At 63.1% G+C, this 17211-nt stretch overlaps 1 protein-coding gene across 3 annotated transcripts in view; it reads left to right on the top strand.

Annotated features, from left to right (window-relative positions):
- SHANK2 (SH3 and multiple ankyrin repeat domains 2) overlaps positions 1 to 17211 on the top strand; it is a 288299-nt gene that overhangs the window by 107459 nt on the left and 163629 nt on the right. For all 3 annotated transcript variants that reach the window (XM_053662881.1, XM_053662880.1, XM_053662879.1), the window contains exons 12-13: positions 4887 to 5059; positions 7765 to 7878. In XM_053662881.1, the coding sequence (XP_053518856.1) occupies positions 4887 to 5059; positions 7765 to 7878 (287 nt within the window). The remainder of the gene's footprint in view (positions 1 to 4886; positions 5060 to 7764; positions 7879 to 17211) is intronic.

Below are 17211 nucleotides of genomic sequence, written 5' to 3'. Positions count from 1 at the left end.
GCAGGCCCGGGACCAGGAACCCCGGCGGCCTCAGTGACGGCCCTGCTGGCCCCACTGTGCCAGTCTCCGGGGTGGCCCCCTGTGGCCCCTGGTGGCTGGAGCCCAGTCTTGTCCATTTCGTACATGTGGTCAGCCCGGAGCCAGGGCCGGACTGCGACCCAGGTTCCTGAGTGCGTGTCGGCGGCTGGGGAGGGTCTCTCCCCCCGAATGCTCTCCTCCCCCTCGGTGCCCGGCAGGGCCTCGGGCCTGAGTTTTCTTGGCTGGCATTGCGTTTTGGGTGATGGTAGAATGCCCGCTCTGGTCCGGCACTCGGTGCCTAACCCCGACTCCCCACCTGCCTCTCACATTTCCTCCCTGGTCTCTGACAGGCACTGGGCTCTCCAGCCCCTGCCCGTGATGACCTTTGCCGCTGAGAAGGGGGATGTGGGGAGGGTCTCCAGCAGGGAGCCTGGGGGGCAGCGGGTGGGGGGCCCAGTGCCTCACACGTTGGGGCCAGGGCTGACTGCTGGGACCTTGAATGTGTGTGGAAGCCACCTCTTGCCCCTCCATGGGGCTGCGGGCCGATCCTCTCGATGCTGCCCCCCCACCGCCCCCCCGCAAGCCCACATCAGGGCCTTTAGCGACCCCTCCCGCCTGGGGCTCGTTCACTGACGGGAGAGACCCACTCGGTTCCTGGCTCTGGTCTAGATTCTCACTCGGAGTCGCCCCGAGGGAGGAGTCCCAGGTGCTGGGAGCGGTTTAGAGTGAAATTACAGGATTCCCCGCGGGCAGAAGGCTCCACTTTGCACGTTCACCAGAGTTATGACTATAATTTTAAGAAGAGTGTGTCCCCTTCCTCCCGTGTGAAACCTAATAAGATACGATGGCAGGGTGGCCGGGGACTCGCCAAGGCTGCGGCGGCGGCGATATTGAGGAGAGAACAGCTCCCGGGCGCCTGCCGGGGCCCGTCCGATGGTCCCCAGTTCCCGGTGCCTGTGTTTGTGTGCACGCGTGTGTGCATGCACTATGTGCACGTTTCCCAGTGCTGCGTGCACGCGTGTGTGTGCACTTGTGCGTGTGCATGTTTGTGTTGTGTGCAGGTGTGCGTCCACGCACTGTGTGCATGTGTGTGCACCACGTGCCCATTCTGTGCCTCAGTTTCCTTATATGTACAATGGAGTCGATGGCTTGGTGGTGAGGACTCTGTTCAATTCCTTGCCTGTCCTGGGCCAGGAGCCTGTGTCCGGCTCACGGGAAGGCCCGCAGCCGTGTTTGGCGACCTCATTGTCACGATCACCAGGGTCCCTGTAGGAGGGCCTTCTGGCCACCGAGGGTTCCCAGCTTGGCTCAGGGACAGAATGAGAAGGTCACGCCTTCGGGGTCAAGGGTAGCACCCTGTGGCTCCCCACCCCAAACCCCATCTGCTCCTTTCTCCACTGCTACCTGTGGGGAAGGCGGGCCACCCGGCACCCTCTCCCAGGCAGACCCCTTTGCCCCAGCACTGACCTGAGGACCCAGAATCCTCGGCCAGGAATGTGACGGCCCATCAGTGCAGCCAGAACCAAGCTCTCGGGTGCAGACTTGGAGGGAAGGAACTGAAGCTGCCCAAGCCCCGCCCACTGACCATTGCCCTCCCCAGCGGGGCTCTGTGGGTGCTCAGGGCCACCCTCCGCGTGGAGCCTGATCCGAGTCAGGTGGGCAGCCGAGTGCCAGGCAAAAGAGCGAAGCCCACCCAGAGCCTTTGGGAACCGAGGAGCCTGTTGAACCTTCTTTGCACCCTGCCCCTCCCGCCCCCCCAAAGGCTCTGCACGTACCTACCTGGACACGCCCTCTAGTGGTGCCAACTGGCATGGCTGGCCCGTGTCCCCAAGAACTGGCTGGGACTGGGTGTGGCTGCATCCCCCGGCCCCATCACCCACCACCGAGTGTGGAGAGGAGAGGGGTCCTCCCAGGGAGGTGCCTGGCTCTCGCCAGGTTCAGAACAGCTCTTGACGTACTTTTGCAAAATCAGGGCAGCTGGCCCCTTCGCATCGAGCAAGCCGTCTCGGGTGTGGCCGGCTTGGTAGGTGGGAATGCTCATGCGTCTGAGTCCAAGCAGACTTCAGGGGCGCCTGCGGCTCCCTGGCTGTGTTTCTCTGAGCCCCCTGCTTCTCACCGCCCAGGGACCACAGCACCTTCTCCCCATGGGCAGGGGCTGGGCTGGAAATCTCCTGTCCCCGGGCAGTACTGGGCAGAGGTTCAGGAAGGCCTGTCTTACCCAAGCTGCTTGCGAGTCCTTGAACTCGGGGCAGTGGGGAGCTGAGGCCAGGTGGGCAGTGGGTTTGGGATGGATAAAACTGGCAGGGGGCCAGCCCGGTGAGGGGCGAGGCCAGGTGTTGGGGGACATGGGCCGGCCCCCAGCCCTTCTGGAGGAAGGTGCCGTGGCCATTGCCAGTATTTCTGCCCCCCCACCAGTAGGGGCCATGAGTCCGGGGCTCTGGGAGGGAATGCCAGCCTGAGATGGTGCCTCACATTCAGGGGCAGGCCTGCACAGAGAGCAGGGCCTTCCACATGGAGCCCGGGACCTCAGAAATCACCACCCCCCGCCCCCCCTTCCTGCGCAAGTGGCATCAGGAGTTCTAGAAGGTTCCAGGGTGGTGGGCCCCCCTTCCGCAAGCCCTCTCCCTGCCTCTCGTGGACATGGGGACCAAGGACCTGGTCTCCTTGGTGACAGTGGTGCGTGCTGCTCCCTCCCCTGTAGCCCCTCTGACCCAGAAAGGGGGGATGGGCCCTGCTGGCCGGGCGGGGCCAGGGCAGGAGCTGGGCCTGCTGTGGAATCAGTCCGCCCTGCCTGCCCCCGGGAGGCCAGGAGTAGGGATCCGTGAGGAGCTGGGCTCCTGTTGGCCACCTGGGCAGGGGTGAGGCCCGGTGAAGGGGCCCGCCCTGGGGGAGCAGGTGCGTCTCGGTTGCTGAGGAGTTGGGGTCCCAGCACCACATGGGCCGCCCCTCACCTGTCATTTTCTCTCCTTCTGGGTTTGGGGATGTTCCGTGTCTGCTCTCCCAGTTGGTTTCCATGGGGCTGTCCCCTCGCAGAGGGAAATTGCACGTCCCCACCCCAGACACAAGGGCGGGGGACAGGTCGGCCCTGGGGCTGCTGTGGTTGAAGACACACAGAGCCACAGACTCCCCCTGCTGAGCTCCCTGGACTTGGGGCGCGCAAGTCAGTCTCCAGCCTCTGTGGGGACAGGAGGCTCCCTGGGGGAGAGTGACCCCCAGGTGGAGAGAGGGGCTGGTTGGGCAGTAGGAAGCGTCCGGGGGTCCGGCGGGGCTGGCGCAGACAGCGGGCAGGCACGAGGCAGGAGGCCCACTCAGAACTGTCTCCCATCACGGTGGCTCATGGCACTCTCCCCGTTTCCCAGAAGGGGTGTGCAGGGCAAGGTGGCTTCCCACCACCCCAGAACCTTCCAGAACCTGTTTCTGCCTCTAAGCCAGGGTGGCCTTGGGCTTGCAAATGTGCAGAGAGAAACCCCAGTGGTCTGGGGTCGCCGTGGAGAGTAGGGGGGCGGCAGACAGTGGGGTGCTCGGTGGTGTGCCCTGCGGTTCTCGGATCCCGGCCCACCCACTGCGCTCCCTGACAGCCCCTGTGCCCCATACACGCTGGGTGCCCTGGCCAGTGTCCCCTGCACCCAGCGAGTGGGACATCCTGGTGACTGTCCGTCCCCACTGTGCCTCCTTGGGACCTAAAGGGGAGGGTGGGGAGTGTGGGAAGCTGCCACCAGGACCCCAGAGGTGCAGTGACACCCGGGAGCCCAGGCGGGGCCTCGGAGCCCAGGGCGGCGTGCCAGCTGAGGACACTCACACGGCCCAGGGCACAGGAGGGTGACGCTGACAGCGTGGGGTGGGTTCTTAATGCTCAGACACAGCTGCCAGCGGATGGTCAGGACTTGGGACATTCGTGTTGGATGTGCCACCCTTCGCCAGAGCCCAAGCCGGCATCTCTCAGCCTTCCTCCCGCCCTCTGTGCGGCCAGGAGCCTGGGAGACGCCCGACTTCGAGTCGGTGCCCAGTCCTGGCGATTCTGCTCCCTGAGCATCTCCTGTCGCTGCCCGCCAGCCCTGCCCATGGGGGCTCCAGCGCAGCCGTCACACTGAGACTGGGCCCCCCCCCAGTCGCGCCCCTGGTCTCTGGGTGTCAGTCCTGCCTCAAACATCTCTGCAGAGACATTTCTGCAGCCGACAGCCTTTCCGCAATGTGCCCCATCCTCTGTGTGGGCCCATCAGACATAGAGGAGAGGCTTTTCCGACTTGTCCCTCTGCCCGTGAGGCCCAAGCTTGTCTCGTGTCCACTGGTGTCTGCAGACCCGCAAACACTTGCCCAGTGAGTAAATGGATGTGTGAGTGACTGGTGAATGAATGAACACAGGAGGTCACCCCAGTGAACGCATGGGTGGGTGGGTGTGTAAGTGACTGGGAATGAGTGATGGAGGAAGTGCACGTGCAGGCAGGTCCCTGTCCACCCTGATGGCTGCGAAAGGGCTCAGTTCACTCATCCACGGTGGTGCCTGTGCTCTGCTGCTGAGAATTTGGTGGCTTAACCCTCCCACCGAAACACCAAGGTCGGAGGCCCATTGGCCGCCTTACCATTTCTAAGTGCTCGCTAAGCGAACCTGGGTGTGCAGACGCCTGTCGGAGCCGCTGCCCTCACTTCTTTGGGGACACGCCCAGGGCGAATCACCGGGTCTGCCTGCGTCCTTTAACCTTGCCCCTGGCCCCAGGGCCCTGTCTCGTCTCCGGCCCCATCCGGATTCCGGAGCTCCGTCGTGGCTGCTGTCAACACGGTGTAGCCCGGAGCCCACCGGCTACAGTTCTGCCGCGGGGCCTCCTCTGTCTCGGGTGGTGACCCCTTCTCCCCTCCCCCCGCCCCCGCAGGCCCACTTTCCCGCCCGGAGCCACCAAGGACCTGCTGTCCGCCGCCGCCGAGCACCCGGGGCCCAAGCGGAAGCTGTACAGCGCGGTGCCTGGGAGGCTGTTCGTCGTGGTCCAGCCATACCAACCCCAGGTCGACGGCGAGATCCCCCTCCACCGCGGCGACAGGGTCAAAGGTCAGTTGCACACATGCCCTGTGCTCTGGGGCAAGGTCATCCCCCGCGGAGAATATGGAGTCCGGGGGGTAGACGGGGAACAGAGGACGCTTGCCGGGCGTTCCCCCAGGACGCAGCTTCAGTGCCCCAGCCGCCTGGAGGGAGGGCGGCACCCGTGTGCGTGAGGTCCCGTGGCGGAGGGTGCAGGGGAGGGACAGACCAGGGCCTTGTCGGCAGTGCTCCTTCGGCCCTCGCAGGGTCGGGTCCGGAGTCCGAGTTCCCCGGGGGAAGCGGGGGGCCCAGAGGCGGTTTCTGAACAGGAGGATCAGGAGGATCAGGCCCTCTTGAGGGGCGGGCCAGGGGGAGGCTGGCCCGTGGCTCTGAAGGCCGAGGAAGGGGCGTGGAGATGGGGCCAGTGTGGGTTGCAGGCCACGTGGGAGCTGCCGAACTCACTGGGCAGAGCAAGAAAGGGCACACCACACGGGGCAGCCATGCCCACGCCCCGCCGTCCAGGGTCGGCGTCAGGAGACGGCTGGCTCGGGTGGGAAGCGGGCGTTGGGGGTGGGAAGGCCGGGCTCCAATCCCACTGGCCGCTTGCTTGCTGTCTGGACCCCAGCCCGTCGTGGCCTCGGCTCTCCCCGACCTTCCTCACACCCCGTGCTACCCAGGCCAGCTTCCTCCGCAGGCGAGCGAGTGTCTGGAGGCAGGTGGAGCCCTGCCCCCTCTCGGCTCCTTCTGCCCTTCTGCTCCTTGGGCTGGGCCCCGGTCTGGCCATCTGGAAGCATCCCCGGATCCCTGGGGGCCCTGTGTCTCCTCAGTCACCCGGGTCGTCTCTGTCGATCTGAGTTCAGGCTCATTCACTTGTCCCCTGGAAAGGTCCCTTTAGCAGGGAAGCCCCTCCTGTGAATTTCTTAATTGCAGAAATCACAGGTCCAAGCCCTAGTGTTTCCGAGAGTGTTTTTAATCATTTCTGTTTATTTGCCGAGGCTCCTTATTGCCCCATGGAGGGTTTTCGCCCCACCCCCCTGGCAGCAGGTGCTGGTTCCCAGCAGCGTGGGTTGGACGGTGGTCCCTTCACGCTCCCTGTGCGTCCTGCCCCCCTGGGCCTTCCCGGGGCCGCTGGCTCCCTCCTCCCAGGGCTTGGCGTCCAGTGATGTCTGTTGCCGGCTGAGCACCACAGTCATGCAGATTCTGGCTTCTGTTCGTTCTCCTTATTTCTCTGTGGCCAGTTATTTGGGTGGCCCTCTGAGCCATCTCAGGTCTTGAACTCTGTGCCTGTTCTGCACACGTGTTTTCTGGGTTCGGTCGGAGATGTTGGGGGGAGGCTGCGTTTCCCGGCCCCCTCTCTGGCTCTTTCCCTGGGGTGTGGGGACACCCACCCTCCCCTCTCCACATCCGACTCACCTGTCTGGTTCAGCAGGCCACTGAGGCTGCTGGCCCTGCCCCTGGGTCCCTCCCCAGGCCTGCTGTGTGGATGTGACTTTGTTCATGCCCAAGCCGAGGACAGGGATCGGGAGGAAAGTGGCATTGTGTGCCCAGGGCCGAGCCTGCAGCGGTCGCTCAGGTCCGGGTCCACTGGGAAGTCGTGGGGCACGACCCCGTCAGCTGGGCGGCGTGGGGCACCCCGGGCCAGTGTGGAGTTTCGGGGGCAGTGCTTCCAGTGGATGTGATTGTCGGGGTCCGCCGGGAGGTTGCTTGTCTGTTTCCTTTGGGTCATTTCCTCGCGTATCAGACAAAGACGCACAGAGCCGACGTTTTCCGTTCGGCTGAACTTCAAAAGTCGTGGGTCTGGCTGCTCTTTGGCCTTTGAGCTGGACACGAGGGGTGGAGGGAAGCACTCACAGCCGCGGTCCAGCCCGTGCCTGGGGGGTGTGCCGGTTCCTGGCACAGGCCCCCACCCCACGCCCACTCTCCACATGGGCGTGGCTCGCCCACGCTGGCAGTGGGCGAGGTTAGAAACACTTCGCTCTCTGGTGGGCATTTACTGAGGCCCTTCCGCGCACCCAGTGTGCCTCCCAGGGGGGAAGGCCAGCCGTGCGGGCAGGCGCTGTGCCTGCGTCCACACTGTGCAGAGACACCCTCAATTGCCACCCGCCCCGAGGACAAACCTGCCACCCCTTGCCTGCCGGGATGGCAAAGCCCTGCCCCTCGCCAGGACCCGCCTGATCAACAGGCCCTTCCCGATGACGCCAGCACGCCCAAGGGCCAAGTGCGCCTTCCACTCCGCCCTTTGCCCCAGTCCAGCCCGCACACGCTCACCATGCAGCCGGCACGTCTTCCCCGTCTCCTGCCGCAAATGTTGTCCTCAAACTAAAAGGTCCTGGGGACACTTGGGCCCCTCCCCAGCTTGGGGGGCAGACACCACCTCATCCTCCTGCTCCCCTTTGGGGTGGCCTGCCCCCTCCCCCAGTTACCATGGCCCCGTGTCAGTGGGACAGAGTGGCCAGGTGAGCTGCAAAGATGTTCATATTCTGTCCCTGCGGCCTGCCAGGCAGAGGAGACACGGGGGCTGCGGTGCTAACACCCTCAGTACTGTCCTCCCCAAGGGGTGCTGCCTGGTCCCCTCATCCACGGCTGAAGGAAGCATGGTTGGTGGCAAAGGAACCAGAACCTGGCCGATGACTTGTTGGCCTCACTGCCGTTGCCAGCGCCCCTCCTCCCGCTCAGCCCCAGGCCCTCCTGCCTCCTACCCCCCCACTAACACCACCCTGTTCCCTTGTCTCTAGTTCTGAGCATCGGCGAAGGGGGCTTCTGGGAAGGCAGCGCCCGCGGCCACATTGGGTGGTTCCCGGCTGAGTGCGTGGAGGAGGTCCAGTGCCGGCCCAAGGACAGCCAGGCAGGTAAGGCGGCCTCGCTGAGGCCTGGGCGATGGTGGGCCCAGGGTGCGTGCGGGGGGAATTGGCTGGTGTCTCGGTCCAGGATCGGGCCGGGTTTCAGAGCCAGGATGTCTGCAGTGGGTCGATTTGATTCCACGGGGGTTGTCTAAACAAGAAACTTGTGCAGGATGGTGTGAAAGCTTTTAGGGCGGCTCGGCACACGTTCCAGAAAAGGTGGGTTGCGCGGTCCAGCCATCAGAGAAAAGGCTCTTTGGTTGATGAAGTGCTCGAGGCCTCCTCACCGGCCTAGTAAACAGGCAGCTCCAAGCCACGGCGGGCCTCGCCCAGGCCCTTCCTGGGAACTGCGCCTGCAGGGTCCCCGTGAAAACTGCTCAGGGCGGTCGGTGTTCACACAGCAAAGCCGACCCGGGGCCCTGGGAGTCGCCGCGGAGCCTCGAGGAAGACCGCGTTAGTGCTGGTTGCCCAGAGGTCGAGTCCACGGGTAGTGAGCATTAAGTATGAGAGTCTCGGAAAGCAGAGCCCGGTCCTCCTGTCCTCCGCTCACTTCGGGTAGCACCCCAGCTCAGGCCACACGTGGGGAGCAGCCAGGCTGGCCGTGGGCCGGTGGCGCTGCTGCGTCCCCTGTGCAGGCGCCGGCTCCCCGTGATGGCTTCCACAAGGGCTCCGAGCTGATTCTTCACCGGAAGCAACTGCTGTGATGTGCTGGCTGGGGCGATGCCTTGATGGGGGCGGGGGCGGGGAAGTCGTACGTGTTCTCGCCTCTGTGCAGGAGGGACAGGTGCGCCCCATGACAGTAACTCACCTCTTTGCAGACCTCAGCCGACGTCACGGTGTCATTCTGCAGGACATGACCCCTTAGCCACCTGTGTGCCCCCCCCCCCATGCTCCTCTGGTCCTGGCTCCCTGAGGGCAGGGACGGCCTCTCAGTCCTCTCTGTCCTGCTCAGAGTGGACAGGGTGCGCATGCACTGGCCCGCTGTGTTTGTGGAGAGGGGGCCACAGAGCCACCTTGTCCAGCCCTGTGCATGCGGTGAGGCGAGGCGGCCTCAGTGCCTGCATGTCAGCGTTTCCCTCCCGCCTGGTGCCGCGCCGGGCTGTTCTCCCGGTCGGCCGACGAGCTGCTGCTCTCGATGCTAGGACTCGGGTCCCGGCCGCGCCACCCTTGGGGCGTCAGCAGCCTCCACTGCTGGCTGGCAGGTGCAAGGCAGTTCCCGTTGTCCAGGGCTGGTCTCGTGACCTGGATGCCACAGGTGGGTCCCGAGCAGTGGGCATCCGGGGGCGACTCCTCGTGGTCGGGCTTCTCGCACCGTAACTTGTGACCCACCTCTGTCTTCGCTGCGTCAGCTTCCCCGCCTGCTGCGTGGATGCACGATTCAGTTCAGTGCTCAAGTAATTTCTGTGTTTTTGTTTGTTTGAGTGAAGCACAATGAACATACAGAAACATTCACGCCCCGTAAATGTGTCCCTTAGTGAGTGGTGGTAAAACTGCCTCCCACCCCCAGCTGGTTGTAACCAGCTCCCCTAAGTCCTGTGGGCCCTTCTCCCATGGCCGGTCACCATCCCCTCCTAACCTGCTGTGTCCCCCGAACCAGGTGCTCTGGTTTTGCCTGTTGGAACCCCTCGTAAGTGGCAGCGTGTGTGTGTCGGGCTCTGTCCTGGTCTCTCCCAACACCCTGCGTCTGGGACATGGGTGGGGCCCTCTGTCCCTCCAGTCATCTTGGCATGGGGTTGTTGTGGCGGTGTTCCAGGGTCCTCACTCTTCTAGTGGGAATACGGGTGCCCTGCTGTTGCCCAACCCCCAGAAGTGATCTGAGGTCATGGCAGGAGTGTCCTCTGTTTTTCTGGGTTGAAATCTGGGACACAAGACCCCAGGGACCTCTGGGTCTGGAGCCCTCGGTCAGGGACCCAGCACAGACACTGCCCAGAGAAGGTGAGCTCCGGGCGGTGACAGTTGGCCCTTAGTTCACAGAAACCTGATCTGAACCCCTGGCCCAGGGCCTCTCCACGCTCCACCCCAGCTCAGGGGCTGTCCTGGTCATTGTCATTCTTTTCATTGCAGGTGACAGGACCCCCAGGCTCCCTACAGCACTCCTGGCCCCCGAAAGGGAATTGATTAGCGTATATAATTAAAGAGGCCAGATTATTGGCTTCCGGTCTAGCTGGATCCAGGTGTGCCAACCATGTCCCCAGGGAACTTTCTCCTTATCTCCAGCTGCTGACCCCCCATGTCAGCTTTATTCTCTGGCCGGCTCACTTCTCAGGGTGGTCCTGCAGCTGGGCTCCTAGTGATTGAGATCAAGTGCAGCAGAGAGAGAGTGGCTCTTTCCTGCCTGCTTAGCAAACGCCCAGGGTGGGCCCTGACCAAGTTGCCTCGAGTCATGCCCAGACCCACCCAGAACCAGTTGCTGCAGCTAAGAATGAGTGTGCTTAGAAGTGTGGCTTCGGGGGCACGGCCTGCCTAGGACAGTGGGGTGCCACGGTCTGCAGGGGAGAGGGGACAGTGACTTCGGGTGTCCCTTCGGCAGGGAGGCCAGCAGAGAAGGCCTGCTTTCGTCCAGCCTGGAGCCCTCCCCTGGGAGGCAGAGGAGGTGGGGGGCCATCAGCCCCATTTCTGGGCAGCGCCTTCGGGTCAGGGGCTCGCCGAGTCCCACTACCGAACGGAAGTCTCATTAGTCACAGTGGGCACAAACCTCTGTAAGACGTCACCAGAGGCGTGGTTGGTTCCAAAATAGCCTGTTTTTCTGTTATCTTTAGGACATTTAAAAATACAGGCCAGTGATGCTGTGAGCACAGTTGCGATCTGAAATATTAATAAGCAGCCGAAAGGCCGGCCTCCGTGACTGGCTGTCCCCTAACAAAGGACTCCTTGTCCTAGCCACAGTGGACGGTGCTTTTGTCCCACGACTGGGGCAGAACCCCGCCCGCCCCCCCCTCCTTCTTTTGTGCCGTTTTATTAAAAGATGCTTGGAGCCTCGCCGCCTGGGGGCCCACCCTTGTCTCTAAGCAGCTGCTGTGTGGTTTAGATGCCGCTTTCCACGCTCAGGCTTGCCCCAAACTGGAGTTCTGTGGGGTCTGTCTTCCGGTTCTGGGTCCCTCAGGAGGATCCAGTCCTTGGTGATACTCTGGGACCCAAGCCCTCCCTGCCTGCCCCTCCCATCAGTGGGGGTGGGGATGGTCAGCCCCGGTTACCACGGCAACCCGGGATGCTAGGGCAGGGCATGCCCTGCTTCCCCACGGACCCTCCTGCCTCTACAGAATGTTTGGCTCCATCAGGAAGTCGCCCTGCGCAGCTGACACTCTGGGCCCTGGGTTCTACGCCAAGGGGGTGCCGAGGCTCAGACTCAGGGGCGTGGGGGAGTTCTCACTCCCGCACCTGGCAGTGGCCATGGACAGCAGAGAGTGTCAACGGTAGTCTGCCAGGGCCCCCATGGCGAATGTGACAGCTTAGGGCAAAGAACACAGCTCAGGAGGCTGCGGGTCCCAGTCTGGGTGGGCAGCGCCACTTCCTGGAAGGCCTCTCTTGCCCGCCTGCGGCAGACAGCGGTCCTCTCCCTGCGGCCTCACGTGGCCTGTCCCTTCTTACAGGACGCCAATCCTAGGGAACAGGCCCCACCCTATGACCTCGCCGAACCCTCATCACCTCCCCCGAGGCCCCTCTCCACACAGTCACACTGGGGACTGCAGCTTCAGCCTGTGCATCTGGGGGACACAGTTCGGTCCATAACCGGGGTGAAGAGGCGGGGCCACAACCTGACATACTCCTGAGGATGCCGCCCCCTCCCCGGGGGGCCGTTCTGTCATCTGAGTCCAGGGCACTGACCCTCCAGCATTCGGGAGCCCCTGGTCAGTCGCAGGGCCCGGCCTCTGTCCAGGAGAGACGGCCCGCAGCCCCAGGCGGAGGAACACGCCGGCACTGGGCTCTGGTGCGAGGGCCCTGGCCTGGAGCGGAGCTTTGCTGGCTCCTTGCTCTGGGACCATGGACGTGCCGCACAGCCTGTGGGAGCCGAGGGCTCCTGCCCTGGGGGACGGCAGCGGCGGGGCGGGTCTGCCGCAGGGCCCCTGGGGGCTGGGTGCATCGGTCCTGGAAGGCTGCTGGAGCCGGCTGGCTCTCAGACATGCTCATGGGAGGGACGCTGGCCGTCCGGCACTTGTCACCCGACATGCCACCTCTGCACATACGAGTTTTTGTTTGATCACCCGTTTTCAGTTTGGGGGCAAACACCCGAGGGGAGATTCGGCGTCAGGTGGCCGCTCGCCGGGTAGCCTGTTGCAGGCCCGCCTGCCTGTTCCCCGGCGGCCCTACAGTCTGACACTCCGCCGGCCGCGCAGGGGGTCCCACCTTCCCCGCACTGTCCCCTCCCTGTGGGTCGAGGTATTGCCAGCTCGCTGCGGTGCGGTCTGCATTTCCCTGGTGACCTTTCCACGTGCTCGCTGGCTATTCGTGAGTCTTCTTTGGAGCGGCATTGACTTTGTAAATCGCCGTGTTGTGGTGCATGTTGTGTCTGGCCTGTAGTGAATCCGGCTGATGCAGAAAGGTGAAAAGAGGAAAATAAAAACCAGTCTGGGGGGTCTTCTGAGTCACCGGGGGCCACAGAGACCTTTAAGCAACCTGCAGAGTGCCCAGCAATGACCGATGGGCTCTGAGAGGCCCCGCCGAGCAGGTCAGCGGGCGCCTCGGAGAGCAGGGTCACCTGGTGGCCGTCCTGAGCTGGGTGTGCGCTGCCGGCTTTCTGTGGGTGGGCACAGGCCTGGGCTCGCTCCGTTCCCCAGAAGGGCTCCAAGGAGAGGGGGGCAGTGGCCCGGCTCCCACTCCCACGTTCAGTGTCCCGGAGCGGGGACTAGAAGCTGCCCTCAGCCTGTGGTGGGAGCTTGGTCTGACCCCGATGCCTGGCTGAGGAGGGTCCGTTCCCCCCACCCATCTCACGTGGGCCCCGCAGGGGAGGCCCGGGTCAGGCCTCAGCTGCCATTGTCCCACAGCCCGAGCTGGTGTGGAGGCAGGGATGGAGGAAGGGGGGGAGGAGGAGCCGACTCCAGCATCAGGCACCGGCCTGCTGCATCTGCAGGGCTCCGAGGTACTGGCGTGTCTCCTCCTGACACTCGGAGTGCTTGTCGAGTCACGAGCCACAGCGCAGCCGCGTGGGAGCTGCACACATGCACACACATGCTCCAGCATGTGTGCACAGGTGTGCTCGAATGTTTGCACATACGTGCACATGCAAAGTGTGCTTTGCATGCACCAGTTTGCTTATGTGTGTATAGACACACACGTGCACACACTTGTACACACGTGTGCACACATGTCATCTCACGGACTCTCGAGGGGGCTGGAGGGGCCCCAGGTGTGCCCGGGTGTGTGGCGTGTGTAGCACACGTGCCCAGCACCAGACCCTGGGAGCGTGCAGCGCTGTGCTCTGTCCCAGGCGCTGGCACAGATATGATTCCCGGTGATGACCTGACCTAGTTCTTGTCCCCGAAGTGCTGGCTTCACTCGCAGACAGTCCTCGAAGGAGTCCTACCGCCGGGACACGGGTGTCGTTTATCATCAAAATGGGGACACGTCTGAGCAACGCTGGGCAGTGGTGTCATCAGCAGGGCTGTGAGGGAATCGGGGCCACCCTCCTCCTGCCAGGAGCAGAGGCCTGGGGGTCCGTCAGCTGGATTTGATGTGTTCTCCAGTCACAGGCCCGGGGCACCGTGAGTCTCATGCGTTCCTCCTCCCCCCATGGACTGGCAAACCCCGAGCGGCCGGCCCTGGATGGCCTGGGGCAGAGCTGTCCCTGAGTCAGCTTGGGAAGGAGAAGTGATGCCCCTCGGCCTGACCCAGTGAGGCAAGTCCCGGGTGTCCGAGGCACTCAGCTGCCCGCCGTGACGTGGTTTGGGGAAGATCCGAGGCAGCAGCTCTGTCCCTGGTGTGGGCACCCCGGCAGCACCTTGATTTGCTGGGTGCTTCGCCCGGCGCCCTGAGGTCCGACACTGACGGAGGGAGGGCCCCTCGGAGACCCGCCTGCGTCTGGTGGCCCAGCTGGGCTCCCAGCCCTGCACTGCCCTGACAGGTCTGGAGTCTGGGAGGGGGGCGCTGAGTGGGCCGGTCCCTGCCTCGTGTCCCCCTCCCCACGACCTGGCCCGGAACACAGTAGGCCTGCCACACATGCCTGCCACGTCGGAGCCAGTGGGATGGATGCGGATTTAGGACAGCTCATTACTCCCTAATGAGTGTTAACCATCACAAAACAGATTTAGAATTCAGCATGGTTGAAAATCATCCGTCTTCTGCTGTTTAAAAATTGCTTGTCACTCCACGTGCCAAGCGCCCTTTCAGCAAGCTGGTTTTCCAAAGTGATCGCTGATTGGAACAGAAACATTGCCACTAAAATTAGGATGACAAAATGCAGTTGTTATGGGACAACAAGAAAATCCCAGGTCCCCTTCACCAGGGAGCAGCGGCCCCCACGAGCGAGGACGGCGTGCCTGGGGTGCCCGAGCACCAGGCAGAAGGCTGCCCCGCCACTCAATCAGACCATGAGCGGGAACCCCGCTCAGAGAGGGAGGGGCTGCTCCGGAGTGGGAATTAGTGTCTGAGCAAAGGTGTGCTGCAAAACCCTAACAGTAAATGGACTGCTTTCAAATTAGCCTGGACATCCAGACATCCGTTCCTCTCCTGAAGGCGCCAGCCTGCTCCTCGCCATCACCCACCCTCCGCGGAAGCATCCTAGATGCATTGCTTTTCTCTCCACAATGCTTGCATCAGCTGGGATTTGGTTCAGCTGCATGTGACAGGAAAAATACAAAAGAGCCATGGCTTACATGGGATAGAGGTTTCTTTTGTGTCATATTAAAGAAGACAGAGGAAGGAAGTCCAGAGCTGGGGTGGGGGCTCCTGGCTCATGAGGACCTAGACACTTCCATTCTTCCTGCTCCACCATATTCTTAAGGGGATGCCTCATGGCTCAAGGTGGCTGCTTAGATTCCATCCATCACATCTGCATTCCAGTTCAGGAAAAAGCAATCCACACTCATTGTAAGGACGTGCAAAGTGTCCACGGTGCTTCCAACTATGGATTATTGGCCATTACATAATCTCTAGGGAGGCTGAGAGCCTTTATTCCAGAAACCTGCTCTTTAACGTAGAGAACAGATGTGGGGGTAGGCAGCTGGCCACGTCACCGTGTGTGCCCTAAGGAGCAGCCTTCTCATGTTTCCACAGTGCCCACCCATCTGAGCAACCTTCCCCTGCCTCTGCAGCTCAGCCAGAGCAGCGCAGGATGTGAGCTATAAGAGGTCATCGGGGTGAAGGTTTGGGGCGTTCTGAGGAAGAAACCAAAATTTATGAAGACTTTGGAGGGGACAGGACGTGCCCAAGGCAATTGATTGTCTATGCACAGTTATACCGGCCACCCTGGGGTCCCCGGCTGAGGGTTCCAGCATCCCCTCGGAGCACCCTTCTCCTCCTGAACTCCCAGAGCTCTTACCAGCTCCAAGCCGGGCAAGCAAGTAGTATTAGCCCTCAAACCTGTTAGGCCTCTTGGTTCCCAAGGATAAGAATCAAGCTCGACTTGGCTGGAGCCTGAGGAGTGGCACCCGAGTGTGGGTCCCGGTCCCGCGGACCATGCTGACCTGAAAGCCTACACCGCTGCCGCCCCCCTGTGGCTGACTGCTGGGGCACAAGGCCGAGGGCAGGACAGGCGTCCTTTCAGTGAGCGCCGTGAGCCCCCGGGCGCTGGGAGGGCGTGGAACACCTGACTTCCGTCGCCTGTTCCAGGACCTGGGGGAGTGTGTAACCAGCGTCCCCTCACCTTTTCTCGGGGCAGCCCACCCGGGCCACCGGGCTCCGTGCCCGCCCTTTCACTCTCTTCCGACCTTCTGTGCCTTGGTTTCCCCTCCTGTGCCATGTGGGCAACCTCGGTCTGCTCACACAACCCTGCTTGGAGGAGGAGCAGAGGGCTCTGACTACAAGGCCCCTGCAGCCGCCGCACGCAGTAGGTGCCAGCCAAACGGTGCAGGCTCCTCCCCGTTTTTGTTTTTTTTTTGAGGTGTATGTTGGTTCCCGACTCACGCGTAAGCAGCAGGGTTGGGACTTGGTCCAGAGCCCTTGCTCCCTGCCGAGCAGTGGAGGGGGGACTGGGGGGCTGGGATGGGATGTGCCCAGGGCCTGGAGTCTGACCCAGGAGCCGTCTCTCATGCCCTGGGGGCTCGCAGCCTGGCCGGGCCTCCTGTGGGTTCCAGGTGGCTGTCGCAGGGTCTCGCCTCTGGCCATGACCTTCAGAAAGATGCTCCATTTCTCCCATTTCCTTCTGAGCTTCTCAAACAAGGCCACCGTCTGTCTGTCCAACCTCTGTTCCTCCTTCTGGGCAAGATGAGGGCTCTGGTTTCAAGCAGCCTCTGCGGAGGGCCCAGGTAATCTCAGTTGCTCCTGCCAGGGGAGTGGCTTACCTGTGGGACCCAGGGAACCTGCCCTCCATGGAGACAGTCCCAGGCCGCCCGGATGAGAGGTGCCCAGGAAAAGCCTCACCCCACGCTGCTTGTTTGGCCCGCGGACCAGCGCCAGGGGCTCCCTGGTGGACCCCCGGCCTGATCGTACAGGGACCGCACTTGGACAGATGTGGGGCACCCCAGGGTGGTCCCCGTGCACCCCCCCACCCACATGCTTTGCTCACCCCCCCAAAGACAAGCACAGACCCCTCAGTGGCCCTCAGCTCAGCAGCTGTGACCTCTGTCACACAGACACAGGGAACCGTCCTCCAACGAGACTTCTTGGACTTCTGGCACCCAGCTGGCCCAGGGCCCAGCCCGCGGGGACACTTGCAGTGCCACCGGCTCCCACTGGGCACCACGCCACGACCAGGCAGCGCTGCTCCAGGCCACCTTCTCGGAGCTGCAGTGGACGCGTAGCCAACCTGGTGGCTAAGGTTTCCTGCGTTGGGATTTTGCCCTGTTCTGTCTGCTGCGGCGGCAGAAAAGTCGTGAGACCCGGAGGAGGAAGCAGGAGGGCAGTCGGGGGTCTCAGAATCCCCCGGAGGTGGGGGAGGGGCTCTGAGACGCCCGTCCTGGATTCCGGGTGAGCCGGCCTGGGCGGGGGCAGGGGTCCCCGAGATGTGCTGCCCGAGCCAGCAGCGGTGTCACCTGGGAACTTGTCAGGAATGCAGGTGCTGGAGCCTTGCCCGGCGGCCAGGAACTCTGTGTTTTCCGGAGCCCTCTGGGGGTGTGGGCATCTGGGGGTACGGGGTTGTGGCCGCAGCTGGAGCCCGAGAGCCGTGACCCCTAAAAAGGATGTGCTGCCCAGAGCGCAGCCCACGGAGCAGCCGCATCAGAGTGGCCACCTGACGCTTGTTAGGAATGC

This window comes from Artibeus jamaicensis, unplaced genomic scaffold (genome assembly GCF_021234435.1).
Source record: "Artibeus jamaicensis isolate MK-2021 breed Jamaican fruit bat unplaced genomic scaffold, CSHL_Jam_final contig_3109, whole genome shotgun sequence".
Classification (NCBI taxonomy): Eukaryota; Metazoa; Chordata; class Mammalia; order Chiroptera; family Phyllostomidae; genus Artibeus; species Artibeus jamaicensis.
Note: the sequence above shows the minus strand (reverse complement) of the source record. Positions and strands in the feature narration are given on the sequence as shown.